Source organism: Hemitrygon akajei, unplaced genomic scaffold, assembly GCF_048418815.1.
Source record: "Hemitrygon akajei unplaced genomic scaffold, sHemAka1.3 Scf000073, whole genome shotgun sequence".
Taxonomy (NCBI): domain Eukaryota; kingdom Metazoa; phylum Chordata; class Chondrichthyes; order Myliobatiformes; family Dasyatidae; genus Hemitrygon; species Hemitrygon akajei.
In genome coordinates, this window is record NW_027331959.1 from 2,476,664 (window position 1) to 2,495,031 (window position 18,368).

At 41.7% G+C, this 18,368-nt stretch overlaps 1 protein-coding gene across 2 annotated transcripts in view; it reads left to right on the plus strand.

Annotated features, from left to right (window-relative positions):
• Positions 1–18,368, plus strand: part of LOC140722253 (NACHT, LRR and PYD domains-containing protein 3-like) — a 39,199-nt gene extending 20,831 nt beyond the window's left edge. For both annotated transcript variants that reach the window (XM_073037042.1, XM_073037043.1), the window contains exons 6-12: positions 4,978–5,043; positions 10,339–12,076; positions 12,944–13,030; positions 13,124–13,294; positions 13,450–13,620; positions 17,096–17,263; positions 17,900–18,368. In XM_073037042.1, the coding sequence (XP_072893143.1) occupies positions 4,978–5,043; positions 10,339–12,076; positions 12,944–13,030; positions 13,124–13,294; positions 13,450–13,620; positions 17,096–17,263; positions 17,900–17,987 (2,489 nt within the window). In that variant the 3' untranslated portion in view covers positions 17,988–18,368. The remainder of the gene's footprint in view (positions 1–4,977; positions 5,044–10,338; positions 12,077–12,943; positions 13,031–13,123; positions 13,295–13,449; positions 13,621–17,095; positions 17,264–17,899) is intronic.

The following is an 18,368-nucleotide window of genomic DNA, read 5'->3' on the forward strand; positions in this document are numbered from 1 at the left end:
GAACCAAAAGTTTGAGTACCCTGCATGGTCAGTACTTAGTAACACCCCCTTTGGCAAGTATCACAGCTTGTAAACACTTTCTGTAGCCAGCTAAGAGTTTTTTTTTAATTCTTGTTTGGAGGATACTCACCCATTCTTCCTTGTAAAAGGCTTCTACTTCTGTGAGATTCTTGGGCCGTCTTGCATGCACTGCTCTTTTGATGTCTGTCCATAGATTTTCGATGATATTTAGGGCAGGACACTGTCAGGGCCATGGCAAAACCTTAAGCTTGCGCCTCTTTATGTAGGCTATTGTGGATTTTGAGGTGTATTTAGAAGCCATCTTCTTTTCATTTTCAGCTTTTTTACAGAGGGCGTGATGTTTGCTTCCAGAATTTGCTGGTATTTAATTAAAATAATTCTTCCCTCTACCAGAGAAATGCTCCCCGTGCCGCTGGCTGCAACTCAAGCCCAAAGTATGATCGATCCACCCCCATTCCTAACAATTGGAAAGGTGTTTTTTTTCATGAAATTCTGCCCCATTTTTTTCCAAAATACCTTTGTTCATTGTGGCCAAAAAGTTCCAGTTTAATTTCATCAGTCCATAGGACTTATTTCCAAAATGCATCAGGCTTGTTTAGATGTTCCTTTGCAAAGTTCTGATGCTATATTTTAGAAACATAGAAACATAAAAAGCCTACAGCACAATAAAGATCTCTTTGGCCTACAAAGTCGAACTGAACATGTCCCTACCTTAGAAATTACTAGGCATACACATAGTCCTCTATTTTTAAGCTCCATGTACCTATCCAAAAGTCTTTTAAAAGACCCAATCGTATCCGCCTCCACCACCGTTGCTGGCAGCCCATTCCACACACTCACCACTGAGTAAATATTTACCCCTCACATCTCCTCTGTACCTACTCCACAGCACCTACTCCACAGCACCTTAAACCTGTGTCCTATTGTGACAACCATTTAAGTCCTGGGAAAAAAGCCTCTGACTATCCACATGATCAATGCCTCTCATTATCTTATACACCTCTGAGAGGTCACCTGAAATCCTCCTTCGCTTCAAGGAGAAAAGGCCGAGTTCACTCAACCTATTCTTATAAGGCATGCTCTCCAATCCAGGAAACATCCTTGTAAATCTCCTCTGCACTATTTCTGTGGCATCAACATCCTTCCTGTAGTGAGGTGACCAGAACTGAGCACAGTACTCCAGGTGGGGTCTGACCAGGGTCCCATATAGCTGCAACATTACCTCTCGGCTCCTAAATTCTATTCCACATTTGATGAAGGCCAATACACCGTATGCCTTCTTAACCACAGAGCCAACCTGCGCGGCTGCTTTGAGCGTCCTGTGGACTCGGACCCCAAGATCCTTCTGATCCTCCACACTGCTAAGAGTATTACCATGCATACTATATTGTACCATCTTATTTGACCTACCAAAATGAACCACCGCACACGTATCCGGGTTGAACTCCCATCTGCCACTTCTCAGCCCAGTTTTGCATCCTATCAATATCCCTCTGTAACATCTAAAAGCCCTCCACACTATCCACAACACCTCCAACTTTTGTATCATCATCAAACTTACTAACCCATCCCTCCACTTACCCATCCAGGTCATTTATAAATATCACGAAGAGTAAGGGTCCCAGAACAAATCCCTGAGGCACACCACTGGAGACCTACCTCCGCAGAATATGACCCGTCTACAACCACTCTTTGCCTTCTGTGGCAAGCCAGTTCTGGATCCACAAAGCAATGTCCCCTTGAATCCCATGCCTCCTGACTTTCTCAATAAGTCTTGCATGGGGTACCTTATCAAATGCCTTGCTGAAATCCATATACACTACATCTACTGCTCTTCCTTCACCAATTTTGTAGTGGGGACTTAGGAAAGATTTTCTTCTGATGGCTCTTCCATGAAGGTCATACTTGTGCATGTTTCACTGCACAGCAGATCAGTGCACCACCACTCCAGAGTCGGCTAAATCTTCCTGAAGGTCTTTTGCAGTGAAACAGGGGTTTTGATTTGCCTGTCTAGCAATCCTACAAGCAGTTCTCTTGGAAAGTTTTGTTGGACTTCCAGAATTCAACTTGACCTCCATCGTTCCTGTTAACTGCCATTTCTTAATTAATTTACGAACTGAGAAAACGGCTACCCAAAAACGATTTGTTATCTTGTTACAGCCTTCTCCTGCTTTGTCGGCATCGATTATTTTAATTTTCAGATTGCTAGGCTGCCACTTGGATGAGCCCATGGCTGCTGATTGTTGGGCCAAGGTTTGAGGAGTCAGGGTATTTATAAAGCTTTGAAATTTGCATCGCATGGCCTTTCAATGATGCCTGTAAACAAACCATTGTCCTAACAAGCGAATTATATCTGAGAACTTGGTAAAAATTATCTGAGAGCTCAAATCTCTTGGGGTGCCCAAACCTTTGCATTATGCTCCTTTCCTTTTTCTTCAGTCTAAAATTTTACAAAACAAAAATAATACACAAATCTTGATTAAAATGTTGAAAAAAATGTTTCATCTTTAACTTTATGCTTCTTGGAGATCAGTTCATCCTCTACTTACTTAACTCTTGATAGTAACAGAAATTTTGACCAGGGGTGCCTAAAGTTTTGCCTGCCACTCTAACTATATAAGCAATTAAATTAGGGGCTAAGCACACAAACTTGTGGTGCAACTGTGCTGATGGTGATTGCCAAGCAGGTGTTTCCAATCTGATGTAACGGATCTGCAAGACAGGAAATAGATCGATGATTCGTTTGCATAGGAATATTGAAACCTAGGTGTTTGAGATTATTGATTTCCATAAGTCATTGTGTACTACTCCTGACAGAGTAACTTGTCGGTTGTGTCTCAAGTTAAGTCCAGCCAACTGCCATATTTGATATCATTTTGATCGTACTGCAATATGAAAGGAAGGCTGAATGCAAAGTCTTTGTAAGGTATTGGTCAGACAGCATTTTGATTTCTCGATTTGATTTTAAGCTATCCTCAAAGTCTAAGTATATCCTGTTATAACAGAGATAAGGAGGGATTTCCATTGCTACAGTGTGCTAAGTGTGTGGAATGCATTTCTGCTGAATGCTGTGGAGGCCACAGCATTGAAGATATTTCAATATATTAGATAGATAGATACTTTATTCATCCCCATGGGGAAATTCAACTTTTTTTCCAATGTCCCATACACTTGTTGTAGCAAAACTAATTACATACAATACTTAACTCAGTAAAAAGTATGATATGCATCTAAATCACTATCTTAAAAAGCATTAATAATAGCTTTTAAAAAGTTCTTAAGTCCTGGCGGTAGAATTGTAAAGCCTAATGGCATTGGGGAGTATTGACCTCTTCATCCTGTCTGAGGAGCATTGTATCGATAGTAACCTGTCGCTGAAACTGCTTCTCTGTCTCTGGATGGTGCTATGTAGAGGATGTTCAGAGTTATCCATAATTGACCGTAGCCTACTCAGCGCCCTTCGCTCAGCTACCAATGTTAAACTCTCCAGTACTTTGCCCACGACAGAGCCCGCCTTCCTTACCAGCTTATTAAGACGTGAGGCGTCCCTCTTCTTAATGCTTCCTCCCCAACACGCCACCACAAAGAAGAGGGCGCTCTCCACAACTGACCTATAGAACATCTTCAGCATCTCACTACAGACATTGAATGACGCCAACCTTCTTAGGAAGTACAGTCGACTCTGTGCCTTCCTGCACAAGGCATCTGTGTTGGCAGTCCAGTCTAGCTTCTCGTCTAACTGTACTCCCAGATACTTGTAGGTCTTAACCTGCTCCACACATTCTCCATTAATGATCACTGGCTCCATATGAGGCCTAGATCTCCTAAAGTCCTCCACCATCTCCTTGGTCTTGGTGATATTGAGACGCAGGTAGTTTGAGTTGCACCATATCACAAAGTCCTGTATCAGTTTCCTATACTCCTCCTCCTGTCCATTCCTGACACACCCAACTATGGCCGTGTCATCAGCGAACTTCTGCACATGGCAGGACTCCGAGTTATATTGGAAGTCTGATGTGTACAGGGTGAACAGGACCGGAGAGAGTACGGTTCCCTGCGGCGCTCCTGTGCTGCTGACCACCGTGTCAGACCTCAAATTAGTATATTTGAGAATATTTAAATATATGTAGGTTTAGGTCGATAGGTTTGTAAATTAGTAAAGACGTCAGTGGTTCCAGCGAGAATGAGTTTGAATGGGAAAATTTATCGGCCTTGATAGAATGGTACAGCAGACTCTATGGTATTAATGGCCTAATTATGCTCCAATATTTCAGGTACTTATGGTCTTTTGGGACCTCGGATTTCAATCCATCGTGTGTTGAAAGGAACGTCAGTGTTAGACAAGGAGGTGTAATAGACCTGTAATAGGAGTAATAGGTCTTCAGAGAGGGAATTGAATAGAGTATCATTTGCATTATGTGGCATAATGTAAGGCACACTTGGAGTTTTGTGCAGAGTTTTACACGTTGTGTTGTAGGAAAGACGTTTTATACTTGTTTAAACAGATACAAATCCTAAGGAGAATGAGGGTTCAGTATTTTGATGGGATTTATAAGATGGACACTAAATGTATTTTCCTGCAGTATCATGAGATCCTACAGCCAAAGTGGGGGGGGGGGGGTGTTGGAGGTGGCATAGACTTAGCGAAAGAAGGGAAAATTGTTAAAGGGACTAAATGGCAACGGTTCCATGCAGAGGGCGGTGGTCTGTTGGGGGATCTGCCAGAGGCTGTTTTTGAGGCACATACAATAGTGTCTTCTATAAGTACTCTTTTAGATTACATTTATGAATGGGGTTTCAAGTCTAGGGAGAGAACGCAGGAATTGGATAATAACTGGGTGAGCAAGTAGTTGGCATAGCAAGAGGGCCTGTATCGATGCTGGAATGCTCAGCAACTCTTGGACTCTATTTGCTGAGGATGTCACATTGACTGATTGCTTCTATTAATTTTAACAGCTTCTGATCCCACTGAATTTTTGAAAATTATGGAACTTCTGTGTGAACTCCCTGCAGAACTGAAAGGTAAGTCAAAATAACACTCAGTATTTTTCTTCTGAAGCTGTGGCGTTTACTTTAAGGAGTTGTGTAGACAATCAAAAGCGAAGGGAAGATAAAGTCACCTTAGTAACTGAGCAATGGGAACTGGGTGGGAGTATGAACGCTGGCTGGCTGTGTTTAATGTGCTGAGTGTTATATGCACTTAAATGCATGTTATCTTTGGATCCTCGATGACACTCAAAGTCATTCTGAAACTTTAACAGCTCCACAATTGAATTTAACTTGAGTTTGAATCCTCAAGAAATACATTCACCTCAATAATGAAGTCTTTTATAATAGTCTTTGCATAAAGATTGTCCTAGTCTTCCACTATTTCTAACACAGTCAGGCTTACTGCGTAACACGCTAAAACACTGTACAACAAATAATTTGCTTCCTGAATAATTTTGGGCTGCTGATAATGAAAATTTCCATAACATTTCCCTAGCTAAAGTAACTAAAATAATTATGCTCAGAACACATGCACTCTTATGACTCAATCATTTTTTTTCTCTTACTTGTACACAAAGAGATCAGCACTCACTGTTCTGAAGACTGAACATTTTATACTTTATTTTCTTGTCATTCATCGATACTGATCGTTATAAATGGTATATCTTTGAATTCCTTGCTCAGAAGATTAATAGCCATTGGCAATTGAGGTATTAAAGTTAATCAAAACTTCAAGCGGATAGCTGATGATATTTTGAATTTAGTGAGGACGACAGAGATTTAGTTATTAGTTATGTTCAATTCTCAATTGTCTCTGGCATCCCTTATTGTGTAGTGGGAAGCTAAGTTTTAAGAAGACCTTCCTGGAAAATGTCTCAGTCCAGAGGCCTTACTGGTTTACCTTAAATACACATTGTCAGAGTTACTTCAGCCTAACTCTTCTGTAGTAAGCAGAGGTGTCTCCGGTGGTCTGTCTTCAATTGAATTAATTGACTATAACTGCACCAGGCTATTCATGCCTCACTCCCTCTTCTTTGTTCTTTAAACGACAACATAAACATTACGAATTTTGATAAAGCGGTCCATGAAACTCCATGACAGTTTCATCAGGGACGTTTGCCTCTCTGTATCAGGGATGTACGTGCAACATTCCTGGCTAGTAGTGGCACAGGTACACTTCGCTTTGATAACAGAATGCCAAGTGCTAGTAGATTTTGGGGTCCACAGTGCAGATGAACTAGCAATTTTTACGATCTTTGGAAGGGCTCCGCAGGCTTTATTCACAAGCATACAGGTACAGCATGATCAAGTGGAGGAAGGTGCGCATCGCCACAGCTGGAAGAGAAGGAGGACAGTGGACTCAAAGCAATGCTGAAGCACAGTGGAACAACATTTTACAAACGTACAGCCACTGGAGAATAAGATTGATGATGTAAGGGCAAGATTGCTTTATTGGTATAAATGAGGAATTGATGTGTTCTGTATTTCGTGGAGACATGGCTCACTTCAGTCACGCTGGATGTGTAACAAAATATCTGAAGGCTTCTTGATACACCAGATGGTCTGGAATGCTGATTTAAACAAGGTAAAATCTGGGATCTATGTTTAATGATAAATTCTTTGTGCTGCTCAGACTCAGCACTCTTTTCTCAGTCTTTATTCCACACCTGGAACATCTGATCTTTATGTTGTAGTTGGCAAAAGAGTACTCCCGCGTGAAACTATACTGAAAATAACATCACAGTTTGCATACTGACGAAAACAGATATTTAAAAATCAATTGATGTATTGAATGCCTCAATTAGCAAACATGAAACAGCTTACCCTATCGCCTTTCTACTAATTGTCAGGGACTTCAGTCAGGCTTATTTAAAGAAAACCCTGCGCACATAATTCAGTATATCAGCTGCAGCGTTACGGTTCTCAACACACTCGGCCACTGTTATCTACCGTTCCATGCCTGGACTGCAGTTCAGAATATCTGAGGAGTTAGCTGTCCTCATCTTACCTGCATACAGTAAAAGACTAATGAGCATGGCTCCAGATACAAGGATAACACAGAAATGGCAAATTTGGGCGGGAGCCCAACCTGGACCGTGGAAAGCATTGCTTGTTTTTTAAAAGCTGCATCTTTCCTATGTTGGTGACTAATGTAGTTTACCTTGACAACATCCACATGGGGGGAGATTTCCATTTCAGCAACAGGCACAGTAAATTGTTCAAATGAGAGAAGCCTCGGATTCAGGAGTGATCGACATCTTGGACTGAATTTCTTTCTCTTGTACAATAAAGCATAGGGTTAGCCATCTTGGTGGAACCCCAAGTACTGTCATCACTGATAATAAAAATAAAGCAAAGTAATAACATATCTGAAATAGAAGGGCCTAGAGCACACACAATCTTATGACTCAAAGGCCTCACTCGTTCGGCTTGAGGATGCACTGCTGTAGACACGACAACCTTTCTCGTCTGTTGTAGGCAGAGTTGTCTCCATTCCACTCGACTAAATCTGCCCCACCTTATCCTTCCTTTACCACAACTTCCACACAGGTTCTAGAAATTCTGCAGATGTTGAAAATCTTGAGTAAAACACTCAAAATTTGCTATTGTATTTCTACAGGTCAGGCAGCTTCTAGGGAGGGAAATAGCATTCAACATATTGGGTCAAGACATATCATCAGGACACCCATCCTGAGGTGCTGACAATTCACTCCTCTGCATATTTGCTGCTGGACTTGCTGAGTTCCTTCTGCATTGTGTGTGAGTTCGACCTTCCATAGCCATTGGTCAAAGGAAATCCGAGTCACCAGCAAAGAGCTTACCACCTTTCCAATTCTGAATTCTATATGTCCTACATTTTATTTGCAAAATAAACCATGCTAAGTTCCGAGTCAGCCAAGTTATTTTGTAATTATTTCCCTCATACCTAAGGCCTGCTGGGCTGCAATTACTCTTTTTTTTTTTATTTTCTCTTCCTCTATTGTGGATTCATTTGTGTTGCTGGAGGGAAGCAAGAACTGTCAGCTGTACAATTGGTATCGACTCATTCAGGCACTCCTTGTCCCAATATATAATCATTGTGTAAATAAAGACATAACCACCTAACCACTCTTTGCGCCTACACAACTATCTTCTATGCTTTCTTACAGGCAAATCATGTTCCTTTTAGCAGAGCTATCTCATAGCACTCTCTGATGCACAATGCCTCGCTTTGCATCTATGTGTGACAAAGCAGGTGATCTTGCTTCTGTAATATATTCTTTTTACTGAATTTCACCTGCTCCCCTTGATAGAGTTCTTAGTTCAAACACATAGTTCATTAGCATTTAGTATCATGAATTGTACAGCTCAGCACCGATCCCTGTTGTGTGCCAAACGTCATAGCCAACAAGCTGAGAAAGACCGATCTACCACCCATGCATGTGTATAAACAAGGCTACGCAATGACTTTAAAATCATCCGAGAGGAAAGCTTCCTTTATCTTTTTAATGAGACCTTACTTCTGTAATTGATGAATGTTAAGTAAAATACATCTGAATTTTATTACAATATTATAGTGTCCCTCAATATACACTAACATTATCAATTATTCTTGCAATCAGTGTTAACCAAGGTAATACATACATGTAAAATTCCGTAATTCTGCTGTGCAGAGCAGTTGCTTAATAGCGATAGGCGATAAACATAAACATCACAGGAAAACGATACTGGAGAAACAGAAATGGATGACAAGGAAGCACCGGACAAATTAAATATGAATTTTATCTAAGTCTTCACTGTGGAAGTTCCAGGCGTCAGGGGTCATAAAGTATGTGATAAGCATTTCTGGAGAGATGTCACCGGCGCATATTAACTGACTCTGCAAGCAGCCATGTGATTCAGCCGGGAGAAGGCCACGTTTATAGCAATATACCTCATGGGCTGATAACATTTTGGGTTCAACCAAAATGGATGTCAAGATGTTCTGATTAAAGGAACCTCGTTTTAAGCAAATGCTGTGTAAATACTGTTCATACGCAATTATCGGTCGCTAATATGACAGATCGTACATCAGCATAAAACCAAAAAGCTATATTTATTAGTTTTCAACTTTATCAACCAGTCAGTAGAAAAAAAAGGAAGAATGATCATCTGTTACAGTTAAATCAGTCTCAATGTCCTTCGTTCGAGAAGAGGTTCTTGCAATAGGAACTTCCCTTCAGATTGGATCCTCCAGGCATCTTTCCTGATTCTATCCTCTTCGCATCCCCAACCAAAAGACCCTAAACCAGACTAATGTCCATCAGGAATCACTCTTCAGCCAGCTCCTGGAACCTTGTTTCCATCACACATCCTTATTGGCTGACACAGCATTCCCAAATTGGAAAACCTGGCTCCTTATCTTTAGCTGAAGCAAAAAAACTATCACCATCAGAACGCATGGCTATTACCAAAAAGAGCTGAAATAAATTGCCACACCATGTCACAATAGAAATTTTAACCGGGGCTTTACTGGTGAGGAAGTCCATGAGTAGAGCACACAGCCTCAGAATAGCGGGTTGGGGGCATGTTTTTACAAAGGAGATGAGGAGGAACCTCGGGAAAGAAAGTAGTGAATCGGTGAAATTTATTGACACAGACTTAAGTCATTGGGTATATTTAAGGCAGAAGTTGATGGATTCTCGATTACTCAGGGACACAGAGAGAAGACAGGATACAGAGAATGGCCTAATTCTGTTCCAGTACCTTTTGGTCTTATCGTCCTAAATTTCACCTTAATGAAAGTCATGTTATGCAAAACCTGCCTGTCCCGATGTGCATCTAACTGTGTTTGTAACTTCATTGAAAATTACTCTTTATGTAAATATCTTCAGTATATTGTCCAGGGCCTCTCTGAACCAAGAGGCCTACATGAAGTATAAGATCCATAGTACATTTAAGAGTGCTTCTCAGAAAGTGCGCAGGTAGTACCAATAGAGATGGAAAAATGTTGAGCTCTGTGTTGGGAACTGAACCGATGTTGGTTACTGGCCATGCAATGGGAGACACTAAACTTTATCTGTACCAGCACGTCAGTTCATTCATATCCTCCTTCTGCTAAACATAATATTGGTTTCAGTTTCACTGAAACACAAACCATGCATGCCACAGATAAGGCAGTATGAATGGTGGATAATTTTCAACTTTTGCACTTAAGCCTATATCAAAATAGATGATTTATTTTATTTCTAGCCATTGATTGCTGTTGGAATTTGTCTTGCAATATTAAACCTGTCAGTGAGTTAGTTGTTTTAATTTTCAGTTCAAACAGCTAACACTGAGGTCATTTTCTTTCTCTTTCAATGGAAGATGTTCAACAGAAACACAAGGAAGTGCTGCGGATACAAACGGAAACACTGAGAGTGAACACGATCTTAAAGGGGGAGAAGGTGAAGATTTTCCAGCTGCTTGATCACTACGCTGAGCTAACAGTCATTTCCACAGTTCGAGATCGAAGACTGGTGGAACATGAGCTGCTGGCAAGAGGCCGAAAACACGAGGAGTTCAGACAGCAACATCTCAAGGAAGATTTGAAAAAAATCAGGACTGATCAATTGTTCGAGAGCAGATTATTCCTGACCAAATCCAAATCTGGGAGTTCAGCAACAGTCGCTGGAGTCCCGGGGATTGGGAAAACCACAATGGTACAAAAGATTGTTTATGACTGGGCCACGGGGAAAATATACCAACAATTCCAGTTTGTCTTCAGTTTCAGATTCCGGGATTTAAACTCCATTAACACTAGAGTAAACCTGAGGGAACTGATTCTGGATCAGTATCCTTACTTTAAGAATTTCTTGACAGAGGTCTGGAAGAAATCAGGGAGAGTACTGTTTATATTCGATGGTTTGGATGAATTCAAGCACACAATTGATTTTTCTGACAGTCGGAGAGATACAGAACGCAAGCACCAGTGTCTAGATCCTGAGTGCTGGTGTGAAGTGTCTGATATTGTGTACAGTTTAATCCAGGGCAAGCTGCTCCCAGGGTGTTCAGTGCTGGTGACCACACGCCCCACTGCGTTACATTTATTGGAAAAGGCAGAGATCAGTGTCTGGGCTGAAATCCTGGGATTTGTTGGTGAGGAACGGAAGGAATATTTCACCAGATATTTTAAAGATCAGACAGTGGCGGAAGCTGTTTTCGAACACATGGAGGAGAACGAGATCCTGTACACCATGAGCTACAACCCCTCCTATTGCTGGATCCTCGCTCTGGTACTTGGCCACTTCTTCACACAAAGAGTCAGGGACCCGCAGCGAGTTCCCAACACCATCACACAGCTGTATTCCTACTATATTTACAACATCTTGGAAAACCATGGCCGTGAGATTGAAAACCCCCGTGATGTGTTACTCAGGGTTGGTCAGATGGCCTTCAGAGGAGTGGCTGAGAAGAAGATTGTGTTTACAGATGGAAATTTGATCAAATACAATCTGCAGCCTTCCCAGTTCCTGTCCGGGTTCCTGATGGAGCTTTTGGAGAGAGAGGATTCTGGTCGGAGCGTGGTGTACACATTCCCACACCTCACCATCCAAGAGTTTGTAGCCGCTCTCGCACAATTCCTGGATCCACAAACCAGAAATATCCTGAAATTCCTCACTGAAGTCCGCAGTACAACTGACGGGCGATTTGAGGTATTTCTCCGTTTTGTTGCCGGTCTCTCCTCCCCAATGACAACTTGGCGGCTGGCAGAGATTCTGGGTCCATTTCCTCAAGAAATTGTCTGTGGAGTTATTGACTGGGTGAAGCATGAGGTGAAACGCCAGACTGGGAACGCATCAAGTAGAATTGCTAAAAGGACACTACTGAACACATTGCACTACCTGTTTGAGTCTCAAAATCGTGTAGTGGCTCAGGAGACACTCGGGAATGTGGAAAAACTTTCATTCAGTGGACTGCGACTGACGCCAATTGACTGCGCTGCCCTGTCTCATGTCATTGGGCTTTGCAATACAATAAAACATCTCAATCTGGAGCAATGCTACATTCAGTGTGAGGGACTCCAGCGGCTGGAACCAGCGCTACACAAATGCATGGATTTGAGGTAACTGTCATTTGTCACTGATTGTGAATTTGTCCCATTTTGTTGGTGTGATATGAAGGAAAAGAAACAGTGAATGAAACTCTGGGAAAGCAGACTCCCAGTGTCATTGACAAATGCCAGTGGATCCGGCAAGAGACTACAATCTCTACAATGCCTCTTTATGAAGCGGTTTTCTGATTGTTATCTGATCAGAGAATACTAGACAATGATTACATTGGAATTTAATTAAATGATTACTATCCTTCCCTCTGCCAGAGACACTCACATTGATGATTATCGTATGGTGCCCCCTCTTCCTCAATTGTTGGTATCGGAGACTATAATAGCGAATGGATTTCAGTCTGTACACCATGTATTCTCCCTTATTTTACCCTGTACGATCTGATAGGAGGCATCCATTGTACATCCTGTCTGTTTTAGACTCCACTCTTGCCCATTTCTCTTTACATCTCCATGCTCCAACCTCTCACCCCGCATATCGGCAGTTCTGCCATGTCTCAGCATCACGTCGTTCTGACATTGCTATCTCCACTGTTGCTCATAAGCGATGCGACCTCGGCTCTGTCACCACAACGTACGCACAGTGAACCAGCACCTGCTCTTACAACCATAGCTGCCGCTGTATCTTCCTCTCTCTATTTCATTAAGCAGGAAGATTTTTCAGTCGTCCTGGATTGAAACACAATTGGGAGAGTTCACAGATCTGTCAACTAAAGCACTTCATTGCATAAATTATTCACATTTCTTGAAAAAAAAGGAGGTAATTTAACTGTTAATTCCTGAAGGTTTTAATGATTCTTGAAATACCCATGTGACAGAAGTGACATCGATTTGTATGAGCTGATTTCTCACTCTGTTTGTGTTTAGACTGGGTTCTAATGAACTGGGAGATTCAGGCGTGAAATTAGTGTCTGCGGCTCTGAGGAACCCGAAATGTAAAATACAGAGACTGTGGTAAGTACCAGACAATAATTGACTGTGCGACTGCCAGATGTCTGTATGGACAGTTTCTCTGTGTCTTACAGTCTCTCCCTCTCCGATCTACAGGATAGACAGAAACGGTCTCACAGATTCTTGCGCAGGGAATCTTGCTTCCGCTCTCAGTACAAACCGATCACTAACGGAATTATACTTGCGTAGAAATAACCTGGGAGATTCAGGAGTGAAATTGATGTCTGCGCCTCTGAGGGAGCCAGAGTGTAAAATACAGAGACTGTGGTAAGTACCAGACTGTGGCAGATTGTGTTTGAAGTCAGTGGGTGTCTGACACTGAACATTAATGTGATCAGTAATGGTGTTACTGATAAACTCTGGGGAATCTCACCGACCCCTGTCTCTCTGTATCACTGACTGTTGCTCTCTCTGATCCCCAGGTTGGGAGAAAATAGTCTCACAGAATCTTGTGCCACAGATCTCGGGGATGCTCTTAGTAAAAATGACTCACTGATGATGTTGGAACTTGGTCGCAATGAACTTCAAGATTTGGGAGTAAAACTGGTGTCTGCATCCCTGAGCAGCCCAGACTGCAAATTAAAGCAACTGTGGTAAGTGCATTTATACATACATGTCCCCATATGCACGACGTACAAATGTATAAGTCACCATGTACGCCATACAAATTTAACCATGTCAGTGTATACATAATATAAATGTGCATATGTCAGCATGTACACCATATACATTTGCTTATGTCACCCTGAACACCATATGCAAATGTCACTGTATACATATTTTCCTACAGGCAATTGCAGTAAAACAATAAAATACAATAGAATCAGTGAAAAAGTCTGTACACAAGGACTGACATGCTATCAGTGTGTAAAGGCAAATTGGACAAATAAAAGGGACAAATAAAAATAATAATATTGAGGATGTAACACTTGCTTCGCTAATCAACTTAATATAGGGAGCGATAACCTCCTGCCCGGCTAAACTTAAGGAATCTCCTTTGGGTGGATGCTGCGTGATATATCCCGTGTTACAAATCAGTACCCCGAAATAACAAACAGTACACAATATGCAATTAAACGATTAAGCTTTATAACTCTTACTTTGACTATATGGTCAGTAGAGAAACAATATAAAAGGAAGAGGGCCCAAATCGTATTAACAGTCTGTGCACACGAAGTTGGAGCTCACGCTGTTCAGTAGTCCTTCTTCCACTATCATTCTCCTCTTAGTGTCGCTGACCTTCGGACCGCTGCTCCGTGTCCATCCCGTCCGGCGGTCTACCAAATCAGTGCATTCGCGTCTGCTCACTTCATTTCTCTCTCTCTCCCTCTGGCAAAAGCCCGCAAAATCAACTGCTTCCGGAATCACAAAACAGGGCAACGAACTCCTGATTGGCTAATCCCTGCATGCCAAAGCCCCGTTATCTCTAGCCATAACGCAAACATTGCTGATACAGAGAAACCATTACCTAATCAGTGAAACATTACAAAGAAGCCATTCCAAGTAGATCAGTTGAAACATCCTTGAAAGTCAGCCCATAGATTGCATTGAGTGATTAGTTTAGTGTTGAGGTGAAGGAGTCAATCTGTGCTGGCTAAAGTGCCTGATGGCTCAAAGATAATACCTGTTCCTGAACCAGGAGGCATGGGAATGAAGGCACCTGTATCTCCTCCCTGATGGTGGGAGTCCTGGATAATGGTCGCTGCTTTCTCGTGGCGGCACTCCTTCCAGATGTGTTCAATAATGGGGATGGCTTTTTTCTCTGAGAAACTCTGTTTTATCCACCAATGTTTATGAACATTTTTTTTCCTGGGGCTGGTGTTTCCATACCAGCCTATGGTACAATCAGACAGAATACTCTGCACTGTGCATTGATAGAAGTTGTTCAAAAGTTTTAGATGCCACGTTGAATCTCTGACAAATTCTAACAATGTGGAGACTCTGCCCAACACAGAGGAATTTAAAGTTACTCTCGGCTGCTAAACCCCTAATGAGCCCTGGGATATTACCCCTGATTTCCTCCTCCTGCAATCTATAATTAGCTCTCTGCTTTTGCTGATGTTGAGTAAGCACTGTTATAGTGGCACCATTCAACCAGATTTTAATCCCCCTCTATATACAGATTCATCACTACCTTTGATTCAGCCAACAGCAATGGTGTCAACAGCAAACTTAAATGTGTCATTGAAACTGTTCTTAGCCTCACAGTCAGTAGCATAAATGAAGTCGAACAGAAGGATAAGCAGATAGCCTTGTGGTGTACTTGTGTTGATAGTGATTATGCAGGTAATTTTCACAAACATCAGGGATTTGCAACATTTTTAACTATCTGTTAAAAATGAAAATATGAAAGGAAATATATTATCAAAGTACATATGCAACCCTAAGATTTGTGGGAATACACAGTAAAATCCGGAAACACAATAAGTCAATGTAAAGGCCACATGTAAAAGGACAAACATCAAAAATACAAAAGACAGCAAACTGTGCAAATACAGAATAATTATAATAAATAATTAAGAAATGTTTATCGAGTACTTGAGAGGGTCCATAGTTTGAAGAAACTTTTCAATGATGGAGCAAGTGAAGTTGAGTGATGTTATCCCCTTCGGTTGAAGAGCCTGATGTTTGAGGGTACTAACTGTTCCTGAACCTGGGTTGAGTCCTGATGCTGCTCTCCCTTTTTCCTGATGGTAGCAGCAAGAAGTGAGCATGGCCTGGATGGTAAGGGTCGCTGACGATGGACACTACTTTCCTGCATAAACGTTTTGTGTAGATGTCTTCAATGGCCTTACCCATAATGAACTGGGCCATATCCACTATATTACATATGCATTTCCGTTCAAGGGCATTGGTCTATCCATACCAGCATCTAACGCAGCCAGTCTATATACTCTCCTCTACACATCTGCAGAAGCTTTTAAAAAATTTCAGATGTCATGGCCGATTTTCGCTAGCTCCAAAGGAAGTAGAGGCACAGCCTTGCTTTCTCTGGAATTGCACGCACTTGCTAGGCCCAGAACAGGTTCTCCAAAATGTTAAGACTGAGGAGTTTAAAGTCCATGACTGTTTTCACCTCTGTTCCTCCAAAGTAACTGGCTTATGAACCTGTGGATTCCTCCTCTTGAAGTCCATAATCAGCTTTTTAGCCTTCCTAAAACGGAGTACGAGCTTGTTATTATGGCATCACAAGCCGATTTTCAATCTACTTCCTGTATGCTGATTCGTCACCACCTCTGATTAGACCAATGAAAGAGATGTCATCTGCAAATCCAAATATGGCATTGCAACTGTGCATAATCACTTAGGGATAGTTGCAAAGTGATTACCTGAGGAAGATTAACACACATCCTTGTGGTGCACCTGTGCTGATGGAGATTATGGATATGTGGTTGGCAACTGATTGGCCTCTGCAAGAGGGGATACAGCGGATCAAATTGCATAAGGAGGTTTTGAGGCTGGGGTCTTGAAGCTTATTGATTAGTTTTGCGGGGATGTTAGTATTGAATGCCGAGCTGTACTCAATCAAGAGCATCCTGATGTATGCAGCTGCGCAGTACAGATGTCCCTGGGTTAAGTGCAGAGCCAATAAACTGGCATCTGCTGTGGACCTGTTGTTCCGGTAGGCAAAAATGAGTGGATTCAAGTTGCTTTTCAGGTAGGAGTTGAAATGTTTCATTTCCGACCTTTCAGAACATCTGATCACTGTGGATGTAAGTGCTACTAAATAGTGATTGAGATAGGTTACCAGATTTCCCTAAGGCACTAATATAAGTAAAGTTGGCTTGAAGCAGTTGAGTACCTCAGACTGCTGAAGTGGGAGGTTAAAGTCCTCCGTTATCACCCCAGTCAACTGATTAGTATAGCTCTTCTGTACTTGTGTACAGTTACACAATCTAGTCTAGCAGGTTTTTTGTTCATGGGCCCACCCTCCTGAAGGCTGCTTGCATTAGAGGCTCAAAGACTGAAATTTCACTATTATCGGGGCACATACAGATTTTCTGAAATAATAGCATTGAGGAATTTAAAGCTGCTGTCTTTCACCTTCATTCTTTCTCTCATCTCCAGGCTGAGGGATGTCGGTCTTACAGATTCTTGCATCGAGGATCTTGTCTCTGCTCTCATGACCAACCTCTCATTGAACGATCTGGACCTGGGTTCGAATTCCCTCACAGACAGATCTGTCCCCGACCTTCAGAGATTGATACTTGAGCACCCAAGTTTGCAGCAGTTCGGGTGAGGGTTTATGCTAAAGTTTAACGTAATAAAATACCACTTGATCCATGGGCTTTATTTATTATGGTTTTGTACAAGTGCTTCTTTGTGGTGGCGTGTTGGGGAGGAAGCATTAAGAAGAGGGACGCCTCACGTCTTAATAAGCTGGTAAGGAAGGCGGGCTCTGTTGTGGGCAAAGTACTGGAGAGTTTAACATTGGTAGCTGAGCGAAGGGCGCTGAGTAGGCTACAGTCAATTATGGATAACTCTGAACATCCTCTACATAGCACCATCCAGAGACAGAGAAGCAGTTTCAGCGACAGGTTACTATCGATACAATGCTCCTCAGACAGGATGAAGAGGTCAATACTCCCCAATGCCATTAGGCTTTACAATTCTACCGCCAGGACTTAAGAACTTTTTAAAAGCTATTATTAATGCTTTTTGAGATAGTGATTTAGATGCATATCATATTTTTTACTGAGTTAAGTATTGTATGTAATTAGTTTTGACATTGGAAAAAAAGTTGAATTTCCCCATGGGGATGAATAAAGTATCTATCTATCTATCTATCTATTAGTACTTTAACCCCAGATGTCTGTGAAAGACATTTTTATGCAGTCAGTTATTTACTCTTTATTCCTCTATGTTTTTCAGGCTAAGGAACAATCCATTCAGTTCAGATAGAGAAAATCAGTTGAAATCGCTGCAGGAGAAGAGACCCGGAATGCGTGTGGACCTATAAACACATCAGTATATCAAACTATGGGAATGTTTTGCCCAATTTCCCACCTTCCACTTTAAACAGATGATGCAGAAAGATTTGGACAGGACATCCGCTGTTTGCAAGATGTGTTAATATTTTGGATGAAAAATGCTGTTTTTCTGATTATTATATTTGCAGATAGCACAGAATTGGTCAAGTTTTGGAAAATGTGGGAGATTCTCAAAGGCCAAAGCAGATATATATATTATTTGGAAATTTGAGAGGGCATAACTGCACAGATAACAACATTAGTGGCACTCGGGGGCAGACCCCAGCGTATACTCAGACTGTCACAGTATGTTTTGATGTACACGTGACCTGTACAGCTAATGTATAACAATAAAATGTGTGGTTTTGCAA